General features: G+C 43.6%; 2 protein-coding genes across 4 annotated transcripts in view; one reads left to right on the top strand and one right to left on the bottom strand.

Annotated features, from left to right (window-relative positions):
- ecsit (ECSIT signaling integrator) overlaps window positions 1-12147 on the top strand; it is a 380907-nt gene that overhangs the window by 339648 nt on the left and 29112 nt on the right. The gene's annotated exons all lie outside the window — the stretch shown is intronic.
- The window catches only part of eml3 (EMAP like 3), a 40739-nt gene that overhangs the window by 3638 nt on the left and 24954 nt on the right, over window positions 1-12147 (bottom strand). For both annotated transcript variants that reach the window (XM_084003161.1, XM_084003162.1), the window contains 12 exons: window positions 10283-10318; window positions 9449-9569; window positions 9165-9314; window positions 7419-7488; window positions 7211-7321; window positions 6779-6874; window positions 4388-4522; window positions 3926-4064; window positions 3594-3745; window positions 3382-3507; window positions 407-538; window positions 251-318 (listed from right to left, as the gene is read on the bottom strand). In XM_084003161.1, the coding sequence (XP_083859287.1) occupies window positions 251-318; window positions 407-538; window positions 3382-3507; window positions 3594-3745; window positions 3926-4064; window positions 4388-4522; window positions 6779-6874; window positions 7211-7321; window positions 7419-7488; window positions 9165-9314; window positions 9449-9569; window positions 10283-10318 (1336 nt within the window). The remainder of the gene's footprint in view (window positions 1-250; window positions 319-406; window positions 539-3381; window positions 3508-3593; window positions 3746-3925; window positions 4065-4387; window positions 4523-6778; window positions 6875-7210; window positions 7322-7418; window positions 7489-9164; window positions 9315-9448; window positions 9570-10282; window positions 10319-12147) is intronic.

The following is a 12147-nucleotide window of genomic DNA, read 5'->3' as shown; positions in this document are numbered from 1 at the left end:
TGAAGTACCACAGTACCATCTCACTTTTATTTCCCAAAACTATTCCTTTCAAATGTTTTGGTTATTATTTATACTGCATATACTGATTATGACAATGATTTTTGCTCTTAGACTAATAGGGAGAGGTGGACCACCATGGGACCTTATTTTGGAAAAAAATATGTATGTTAGACGATAATGAGAGACAAAGTAAAGCCTCATGGGGAACACTGGAAGAGGCGTGTCTCTCCATCATGCCGGGACGTTTTACCTTCCTGTGTTGAGGCCGACTGAAACCACGGATCCATTAGGGCAGAAATCAGCACACAACCCGTACTCCTGTCAGACACACAGGACGAGTCAACGCTGGAAGGAACATCTTTTATTCAAATAAAAAATCCCGAAGCGATGGGGTGTGTCCTCCTACCTCCAGCGTGATGCTCCAGTCCAGCTTGTGCTCCTCCGTGTTCCACACACACACCTGCCGGTCGTGGCCGGAGGTGAGGAAGCTGTTCTGAGCCGGGTGCGTGGCCAGACCCCACATCTCATCCACGTGACCCTGAGACGCACACAGAGCAGATTTCACCTTGAAGCCACATGTTATAGCATGTGTATACGGTTTATTGTCACATGGTCAAAGCGTGCCTTTTGGTAGTTTTGGTTTTAGTCAAAGAAGATTTCTTCAGTTGATCAGTCATTTTTCCGTGCTGGATGGCTTATTTACAACAAAAAAAGATGACATCTCAAACGATACTTTTGTTTATTCTTTGTGGAAAAACTCAGTTTTACAGATCCACTGATTAAATCAGTGTTTGTCTGTAGCTTCCAGATTCCACCAGCGGGGCTTTAGATGTTGGTTTTTCTGTCTGGAAGAGGTTTCAGTTTCCCACCGATGAAAATCGAATGAGAGCATGATGCCAAATTCCAGTGGTCAGTCGGGACGTTGCTAAAATGCATTCGGATGCCAGCGGTTGACTGTAATCTGTTGGATCTGAAGAGATTGAATAAACGTGGATAAAAGATACTCAAGGCTGAATTAACGCGTTAGAGGACCAAAGGGACAAAAATTAGCCTCCCAGTCCCAGTCCCGGTCTCAGTCCCGGTCCCATCCAGAGTTTGAATGAGGTGAAAATGCAGGACTTGCCTTGATGTTACAATCTTTTAAGTTTTGGGTCAGCATTGTTCACTCATAGCCATAATTATCTCTCTCTGTAGTATTTTTCATTGACAGTGGATGAGTCCACCATTTCCGCATTTAAAGGGATAGTTCGGAATTTTGGACATAAGACCTATTTTCCAACTCAGCCGGTGTGTTCGAGACGTCTGGAGACGTTTTCAAGACATTTCATTCAGTTCTTCTAGTTGCCGAGTTCACTTGTGCTATGGCTAGCGCAAGTCAATGGTTCTAGTTAGCATGGCATTAGAAACAGTCTTGCCCACTCCCACCCGAGGCAAATCAATTAAAACACTAGAACTATTCCGAACTATCCCTTTAATTCAAATGGCTTGAGAACAATGCAGCATGTATGTAGCATGATCCCGCGTTACTGTGTGTGATCTTATCTCACGTTACATCACATGGGAGCTGTACGTCACGGCTCAAGAGAACAGAACATTCTGCTGCTGCTTCACATTAAAAGCGTTCATGTGGCAACAACAAAAAACTCTGGCTGGCTTTAATTGGGAAGAAGCAGACGTTCTGTATTTGTTATGGATTTCTGTGTTTTTGGTTAGTGCGGTCATTCATTAAAAACATCAGCGGATCAGTGTGTAATGTGTCAGCCGTGTGCAGCATGAAATCAGGTCAGATTAAAAAGATACAACGAATGGGATTTTTATCAAAAACAATATATTCACGTTTAGTGAAGCGTAATTCGCATTGACAGCTGCTTAAATCACAGAAGTAATCCACTGTGTTTGGTTTTGAATGTATTAACCGTATCTACATAGATGATCAGTGCAGCTGTCAGTCAGCCTGGTGGAAACAGGTTAGCTGTTCACTCGGCTCCCCGGGAGCTGCTGCTGTCAGACGGGCAGAGTGTGGATGGAATGACTGAATGTTAACGCTCACATCTTACTTCCAGTGGGGATCCCAGCAGGACAGAAGCTCCGCTAAATTCTCCCGTCATGTTGTAATGCTGTACTGAATGTGTAGTGAGAATAGTTATACCTTAGTGGACTCAAAGTATCCCACAATTCAATTTGACAAGCAGTGAACACGCAGACTGTGTTTAAGAAGTGTCGTAGTCATCGTGATGTCACCGATTGGTTTGCAGATTACGGTTTTGAAGTTTGAATCCGACATTTTGGCCTTCACCATCTTGGATTTTTTTGCAACCAGTGAAGGAAGTGACCATATTTGGACTGTGGAGGAGCGACGGGTGGATCTGATGAATACAAGCAGCAGAGCGGCACCCTTACTGGATCTGGATCCATCTGGATTCTGGTGTGAAGGTCAACTTTACAGCTAAGTGTTATAGTCATCTTAGTCGCTAACTGCATTGGAAGCTTGGTAGCGACCTGTCAATCACAAGGTAGCCCCGCCCCTAAAGCCTCCCATGGTTTCTGGTCTGTTGGACTCTAAATGGAACATAATGTATTAAATGAACATCATGCTGGATTGAAGAAGACCTGAAACTAGAGATTGAGACCATAAACTCATGTTTACAATGTTTACTGAGATAATAAAGGGAGAAGTAGGGTCATTTTCTCAGAGACTTATTTTTGCAACCAGAGGAGTCGCCCCCTAATGGACAAATCCAAGAGTTGTGGTACAAAAATAATATATTTAATGTGAGCAAAGCATCACAAAACAAACAGACAAAAGTACTTTTATTTATTTATGTATTAATTTGGGAAAATACAATTATTGCCTCCACATTGAAAATGGCAGCATACACCACTCCTTATGTCACAATAAAAGCTCTATACATAAATACGTGGCATCACTGGCTATGAGGGGAACTTAAATTATAAAAAATTAGATAACAATAAGTATTTATAAAAAACAATGATGTCTGTATTTATTATGGATGGTCCACCAGCCACTGATTCTATTGAAGAGTCCGAAAGTGTTTTTTCATTTTGAGCTCATGACATATTCTCTCTATATAGTCCTCTATATGGAACTCCCTGGATAGTGAGCAGGGAGGAGTGAACGAGTGAGTGATTCCAGACACAACCCCAGTGAGTTGAAAGTTCCCACTAATTCTCCGGTCTGTAAACAAAGACTGTAAATACTAACTGAAAATCTCTAAACTGGCTTTGGGTTGGGGGGGAGGAGCCAACTTTGAATGCTGTGTTTACAAACCGCTACGGACAAATCTCACTCATTGTACCTTTAAACTGCACTTGTTGTTACCACCATTCCATGAAGAATATATAAGTATATTACTAGCGTACCTGCAGTATGGCCACGAACCCGTCTGAGAAGGTGCCTCTGAGGATTGCATTACGGGTCGTACCAACGAGCAGTTCCTCCCCATCCACATCCGCAATGGTACGGACCGCTCCGTAACTCTCTGGAATCTGGACACAGAATCACATGAATGAAGGATCCTCTCCCTCCCGTGTGAATGCAGCGTCTCCCACACACACATACAGCTGAGGTTCACCTCACACTCTCTCTCGGGGGCCAGGTCAGCGCTCCAGCGGATGATCCTACGGTCCTTCCCTCCTCCGCTGAGCAGAGCGCCGCCCTGCAGGGTGCAGAGGGTGAACACGCTGCCTTCGTGGGCTCTGGTCTGTTTCATGATCTGGAAGGTCTCTGTGGGGGATTAAGCCGGGTAATCAGCGCGTGCTCGCCCGTATTATTGTTCATCATCTTTTATATATCACGATATTTCTTCAGGGGTTGTTCCAGCCTCAAAGTAGAGCTTTTCTCATTCAAACTGACAAAGCTCATATTGACATTTCATTTGGAGTGTATTTGGATGACAGCACTGACCTTTGGCTCCTTTACCGAGCGTTTTGACATCTGCAGCTGATTTCCCCCACGTCAGGATGTTTCCCTCGGAGTCTCCGGTCAGAACGTCTCCAGTCAGACTGAACACAAAGCACTGGATGAACTTGGGCTTCTTGTATTTCTGAAAAGATTGTTTTTAGAACAATAAGGTGATACGTTGTTAGTACAAGTGTATAAAAAATGTGCTTTGCTATACCACAATTGCAGCAATTTACATCAGATTTACAAATCGTTTTCTCTTCTGGATTTGTATGATTATATTTTCACTCTGAAGAATCTACACGGCTTCATTTTCACTTCTCTTCATTGACGTTCATTACTTCCCGTTTTTAGCCTCAAACTGAAGAAGCTGCAAACTATATTTCACTTGTACTCAATAAGGGAAGTGAGGTGAACGGAAGCGATACTAAGTTTGTCTATGGGGAGAAACTGACTGTGTCTTACTCCGAAGATGCCTTGCTTCTTGGTGAACTGTCCCGCGGTGAGCGTCCAGAAGTAGACGTGGGATTTGCCGCAGGTGATGATGTTGGTGCTGTCGCTGGGGTTGAACTCCACGGCGAACACGGCCTCGTTGGTACTCTGGAAACACAGACACGTGTTTAGCACAATGAGTGGCCCCTTAAAACACCAAAGCAGGATACTGTCTATATGAAGTACCTCATACAACCACACCACATAGCAGTTAGATTTGCTTATTGTCATATGGACGTGGATTTTTTGTGTGTTTCCACCAGGCACAGATGCCTTTGGTGATCACGCCTACGGAGAGTACAGAAAGTACAGAAGCATCATTCCTACACAAAAAGCTCCATTCATGGCCGTGCTGTAAAGTGGCATATGGACTATTCCACTGCTGCGGGGAGAGGAGGGGGGGGCATAATTATCTGGTTCCTGTTGGATGAACTGGTATGTTTGTACAGTATGGGTCAGCACGGAGCTGCCTTCCCACACTGAACCACGCACTCTGGATGCCACCACACACGAAACACACGCTTTTGCAGGAGCCCATTAAATCCCTGACCCGACATGATATACAACACAAGCCTATACATTCCCACTGCCGCATTACAGCACACACGCATACACATACATACATGCAGCTGGACAAATCTGCTGCATGAAATATTTACACGGTTGCCATGACAGCCGTGCTGAAATTGCTCTCAGGGAGGTTGAGGCGTTTTGGGATAAAAGCCCATAAAAGCATAGCAGAGTCACCGCCGCCATCTTCCCCCCCCCCCCCTTTAATCTCTCCAAACAGACTTTCTAAAGAGCGCCGACGCATCCAGCATGCAGCCACGCTGGGCATCTGTCGCCGCGTGGAGCAGCCTGGCAGGATCTCACGCCTCGACTCTGGAAGGGTCTCATTGTTTCTGTGGGGATTACCGATCCCTCGGCGCTGACTGAACATTTGGAAAATGTCCGATAAAATGAGCCGATGTGACCTCTAGGATGATCACCTCCTCGTGAAACTGTCCAATCACAAACTAGAGGCCGAGGGCATTCAGGTGATGTTTCCCTTTCATTGACAATGAGGAGGTTTATGAACAGTTTCTAGAACAGCAGTAGTGCAATCATTTTTGATCAATTCTTGTATAAAACTGTGAAATTTAGCACCAAATCTGTGTAACAAATGGTATTAAACACAACATTGCTGCTTATGAGACCCAATATAAATTGGGGGCGGTCAACACGTACCTCCATCATAACGTTTGTTATAATCTACCCCCGAACAATCACTGTCCCCGACCCCTGCCTCTCAACAAAGGGGGTCAGATATGCTGATGAAATGACCTTGGTGGCGCTCCCAGTCCACAAACCGCCTGTATGTGGAAACCATAGTCTGCTTCTACAAGACCAAAGAGCTGTGTTGCACCAGATGCAAAATGTCTAGTTATTTTTTCCCTTTACATGACAGAGGATCACATAGAAAAGGGGAGAGAGTGCCGGTATTGAACCAGAGGCGTTATATTGTAAACAGTTATACGGCATGCACTGTAACTACTCAGCTAACAAGGTGTCTGAATGGTTTTAACGTCAGACATGTTATAACAGCAGTATATCTCATCAAATCACTCCTTACATTCAACATTGCTGCTACAACTTCCTCACAGAGAAAAGAAAAAAAAAAAAAACATGGAACCATCAAGGATGATGCAACCAAAATCACCGGCACCAGCCGACTCCACCACTTCCTTTCAGCTGCTCCCACCAGGCAGCTGCTGCTCAGCACCTCTGGCCAGAAAGTCTTTCATTCCCACGGCGAGATCAGTTTTAAACCAGGCCCAGCAGGCCTCGCTACATTTAGCACGCCTGCTCTTATTTATTCACGGATTTGTTTGTGTTTAAATGTCATTTTATTTGAGTTTCATGTGTTTTTTTTCATCTTGATAGGTAAAGTCGAGATTAAATTAATGTCTTTTAAAACCTTTTTGATTGCATCTATTTAATAACATATGCAATGACTCGTACTAACCACCATGACGGCCCATCAATCAATAAAAGGGAGGTTGTGTATGGAGCGTTACGTTCTCGGCCCGCCCACTTTTTAAGCTATCCAATCAAATGCGAAGGATTTGATTTAAATTCCTCCTGTAAATGGACACAGCTCAAACGTCCCGTTTCAAGATCGAGATGAAGAAGCTTTAACTTCTGTTTTACTTGCCTTCTTTAGTAATATTCATTATAATAGAATCTGTTTTATTATTGTGCCTTCCAAATATAATTTTTTGTTGTCGTTTTAATACGCAACAGGAGGATAGTTAACAGTATTTCTACGGGTGATAGTAAGTATTCTCTTCATTTCCTGTTGGTTTACACCCGACTGTTCTGTACCTTGACCTCTGCATGCTTGGTCCCCTTGTTGCAGTCCCACACTGACAGCATGTGTTCGTTGGAGTCGTCGATCACACACAGGAACGCTCCCGAGTCCTGAACACGACACGCAGGACAGAGAAACACTCATTTATTCACTCATGTTGTCATATTTTTCTGTTCCATGTTGAGCTACCATCAATAGTCCTGCATTCATGTGATGTCAGAATAATCACGGACATTTTGGTACACAACTTGTTGGAGTTGTTATACAGAGAAACAGTGAATAAAATAATATATTTTTTAATAAATTCAAGTATTGCATGCATGTAATTTGTGATACGCCATCAGCCTGTCTAAACTGAAGAACTTGGTTGAGCTGTGATTGAGGTAAATCCTTTATAAATAACAATTTGAGACAGTATACAGTATAATATATAGAAATAAACTCACAAAGAAGGAAAATGCAACTGATCCCACTCCCCTCTGGAAGGTTCCCAGGCCGATGTGCTGCAGGGTGACCAGGGTGGTGGAGTCCCAGATGTGAACACAAGGCTGCAGGGGCTAATCCAACACACACAATGAGACCAATGAGATATATATAGATATACTGTATATGGTTGATCAAAGGGCATCAGACTGGTATCACAGCAGAAGTCACCTTGCCATCTTTATCCACCCCTGCTGTCTGGCCAGACGCCACTCGCAGCTTGTCGGGATGGAGGGTAAGACTGCGGAAAGAGCAGAATCTATTTAGTATTTAGTAAGTTATTAGTGGAAAAAAATGTACATAAAAAAATGGTTATACATTTCGACAACAAAGCTATCCCAAAATGCACTTTTAGGCGCTGAATTCTAAATAATGGCTCCCAACATGGCAGCAGCTGAGTCAGCAGTTTGCAGCTAAACTGAGGGGGGCTCCCTCGGTGACGACATCGCAGGTTTGGACATCAGCTGCTGTGTGAGCACGGTGCAGAGCGGCGGCCATGAGCGAACCAGTGGGCTCACAGAGAAGCTCAGATAACAACACACACTGAGGGACAGTGAGGTCATTCTCTACTCAGGTTACTCCACTACATCCAGCTATAGCTGCTATATTAATGCCCTGAATATCACATAGCGAACCATTAAAGATGAAAGTCAGCACGTTCACCTAACTCACTGTTCCACTTCATCTCCAATGTGCTGGAGTACACGGCCAAAAGTAAAGACTGTGACCACTGAAGGAGTTTTTACTGCAGGAGCATTTCAACGAGTTCACCCAAAAGGCATTAATAAGTGCCATTTGGAAGTTCCCTATTATTTTAGGAATACACTGTATATGCCTGGCCTCGATATATATACATGGTGGCAAAGCAATATGGTATTCTACACAGCCCCCCCCCCATTGTTATTATTTTATAAATATTAAAAAAGCATCTATTCCAAGTCTCATAAGTTCATGCCAAAACCATGGGACTGGCGACGCGTCCAAGCCAAAAGTTGGATCCAATTTCCCTCTGCTCCCTTTACTTCACTTCTCTCATGTGCACTAGTAACATTTGACACCTCTAAGCCTTTTCATTAACTAAACACTATGAATATGAAAATAAATATGCCCATGTGATAGACTGTAGCTGGTCTGAGATCAGTTTAGAAACTCTATAATTGGGCTTGCAGTTTGGAATTAGGATTCAGTGTGATTTGTTGAGTAAACAGGCGATGAAGGCTGCGTAAATTGTGTTCGCATGCCAGACACCAGTCTTCTGTAGGAAAGTCCCCAATCTCTGAGACCTGATATGAACCCGTTTCCCTTTTAATCCAACTGTCAAACTAAATATCAGATATTCTATTCATCGACCTGAGTGTGATTTTGTGTTGTGCTTCGGGTGGTTTTAGCGGCATGTGGGAACACGTCGGCGTGTTGATCGCCAATGCAGTAAATACTGAACCTGTCGCCAGCAGCCATATGAAATTAAATGAGTGTAAACGGTGTATTAAGGAGCCTACCCCTTTTCCTGACGGTATAAATGTGGTTTCATAAGTAATGACTCATTGTTTTTTTAATAACTGCATTTGAGTTGCGCAAATTGAAAATGACAGAAAATGAAAAAAAACTAAGACCTGGCTTGAGATCAGTATTGGAGTTAAGTAATGAAAACACTGCTTGAAAGGATTTAATGAAGTGGAAAAATGTGACAGGTTCCCGTGGGTTTGATTCCCACACTTTTAATACTACACCACCTTTTTCACAACCCCTTTTCTGAGCGTCCAAAAGCAATTTCAGATTAATACGGTATTTGAGATCTCGCCATCATTCCCATCATGCTTTGGTGTAATTTGTGAGCATTTCAAGTATAAGTGTATTTAATTAAATGGTATTTAATCTTATTAGAGATGAAAATGATATGAATTGTCTTCAACTGACCAGCGGACGCAGTCGGTGTGTTTGCGATAGTGGCGCTGAGTGCGGTTGTTGATGTGATAAAGCACGACGACGCAGGCGATGAAGTACACCGCCTCGCCCGTTGGAAGGAAGTACAGGTTGGCCCGGCAGTCCCGTCCCCGGTAACCATAGCTGGGGTGACGGGGTCAAGGTGACATTCATGATTATTGGTCCGTTTCATTCATTAAAGGAACAGTTCACCCCACAATGAAACCTGTGTGATGGAATAATCTGCATGGGACCATCTGAGGAATTAGGAAGGATACACCCAGTCCAGCTCCAGGCTCTCAGAGGGCGGCTCCATCTTCAGGTCCTCGTAGTTCTGGATGTTGGAGGGGATGTACATGGTGATCGGCCGGCCTCGGATGAACATTTTGATGGACTGTCCTGGAAGGCAAACACAGCGGGAGACCAGGAATGTAGCGGCTAATACAGAGAGGCAGATACATGTTAGCGTTTGTTTCATCCTGGATTGAATTCTTACTTCCTCTTAATGACATTTATCTTATATTGTCAACTAGTCGCCAGGGCAGAGAGAGCTGTTGTTTTTTAATATCTCTTTATTGTCATTGATAAGACTTAATTAAGAAAACCTAAAAAAAAACATTTGATGCCAGTTTATTAGGTACACCTTATTAACATGAATTAAATAATAAAACAGTCCAAAAAATCCTCCCTTCGTGGATTTAACTATATGGTGTGTTTTAGCTGTGTGTACCTAATAATCTGGCAAACATGCCTGGTACACCGTATCAACCCGGCACCAAACAATGGTTTGATGGCCTGTAGCGTGTCACAGGAGCCGACAGCCGTGTCGCCTCCCAACAGAAAGCCTAGCATGTTTGATTTTTCTTCCTGCCTTCCCCTACATCTTCCGTCACTTAGACCAGCTGTTAACAATGGCGAAGCGAAAGAGGAACGACGTTGGTGCTGCGAGGTGGAATTGTGAAATGGAGGAAGCATTTGTGTTACTATGGCAACCGCAGCTCTATTTGCTTGAGAGACTATCAGGAAGAAAAGAGCCGGAGAGGAACGGCAGCGGCAGTTCATCGTGTTGGTGCTCCACATAAAAGAGGTTAAAGACATAACGGCAGGTCTACCTTGGTTGTAGGTTGCTCTTTTGGATCCGGGGGAACCTGTGTGAGAATAAAAGCATGAGGTTAGCCAAACAATTAAACACCAAGACCCTCTTAGCTATAAATCACAGCCGATTCCAGCCACAGCCCGACCAAACCTTGACTTAACGATCCCCGAGGACCCATTCCCATTCTTTTACGGGATTGATCCATGAGCTTTACATTTAAAGCTGGGTTATATTTTCCTTTTCCATTTCTTTTCGGGACGTCTCACCTGTTCCCTTGGCAACGGTTACGGTTATTTTACGAGACTTGGGGGGCGTGAAGGCTGGCGGACTGAAATGTGACAGCCCAGACTCGAGGTCTTAAAATATCCATCTGTCTGACCATAAAGTGGTGGTAAAAAGGCCGGAGAGACACCTTGAGAAGAGACTAGAACCTCATTCTAGCCACAACAAAAGTCACTGAGGAGGAAACAGGAAGAAATAAATCAAGCCTAGCAGGACAAGAAGAAAAACTTGCTCTTGTTTCATCTGTCGGTATTATTAAAGGACAATAAGATCACTGGTTCTCTAAAATGTCTGATTGCAGTCCACGTTAGAGTAAAGATACAAAGGAAAGGAAAGGTTGAAATAAGACAGCAAGGATATTCCTTTTATAATTAAAGTCGATCAGTTTTTGATGTTCGGTGCTCAAGAATTATTTAAGCCCCTAAAAAAAATAGTCAAATAAAATAAAACAGTAGAAAATATGAAAAATATCTCTCCAGAGACACTTGGCTGCTCATCACCATCAGGAATCTAAAAAAGATGGACTCACTTCAAGCACAACTACACTCAATTAAACGAGACTTATGGAGACACCCAGACAGACCGGGAGCAGGGGAAGACTTGAAAAATGTTTTTTGGCGACCTCCTCTGCAGAGTCGGCCATTCATCATCCTGTCAGGCGAGCTGGAGTGGTGCGGCGGCTCGGCTAACCACACTGGATGTGATTCCAAGCGGCGCCCACGTCCAGAGCTGGCCCCCGGCGTGTTTGACTTCACAAGAACTCACATAAAAAAGTGTTGGCCAATTTAAAAAAAAAGGGAGGGGGACGTCCTGTTGAGTGATACTTCTGGTGCTCACAGGGCGTGCTAAGCTAGAAAGGTAGCCTCTAAACGACCCGGTGCTTTCAGCTGGATGTCAAGCTGAAGTTTTATGCCGAGAGTTATCTCGGCAGGTGTTCCTCAGGGAGGAGTGCGGGCTCCCCATGCTTTCCTGTCATCATCGGCGTTATTGCTGCATTTAAAGGCCATTCGCACACGTCACACGTTCACGGGGAGCACAGATGTACCGAAATGTTCATCCCGACCAGGACAAAATGTACTAGAACTGTGCAACGCTTTCATGATGCCTTTGCACCATGAGGGTTTGAGCTTACTTTTTAAATATATACATATGGTAACCAATGACTGCAAATTTAGACAGTGTTGACCCAGTAATAGAGGTGAAATGCTGTCCTCCATTTGTTTGGCCCCGATGTTGCACATTGCACCTTTAAAGTGGGGCTATTTCACTTTTGAATTAAATAAAACAGTTAATTCATAACCAATAATACACCCTGAGTTTTTACTAGTTCTTTAGCTCAGCATCAAGACTGGAAGTGGAGGTAATAGCTTTCCTGGCTCTGTACACAGATTTAAGTCCAAAGATCCGATCGTAATTACAGATCAGATCTATATTTATGTTTTTCCCTTATTTGAGAGGTAAATTGAATTTTGAACAGTGACAGCCCTATTTTTCCCAAGAGCACAGTCAGTCCTGTCAACACAGTAGTTGCTAAGACCTATTTCTATGGTCAATCTAAGAAATAGTTACGCAATTCAACATGTAACATCGTGTGCAGCT

This window comes from Eutrigla gurnardus (genome assembly GCF_963514095.1).
Source record: "Eutrigla gurnardus genome assembly, chromosome: 23".
NCBI lineage: Eukaryota > Metazoa > Chordata > Actinopteri > Perciformes > Triglidae > Eutrigla > Eutrigla gurnardus.
Note: the sequence above shows the minus strand (reverse complement) of the source record. Positions and strands in the feature narration are given on the sequence as shown.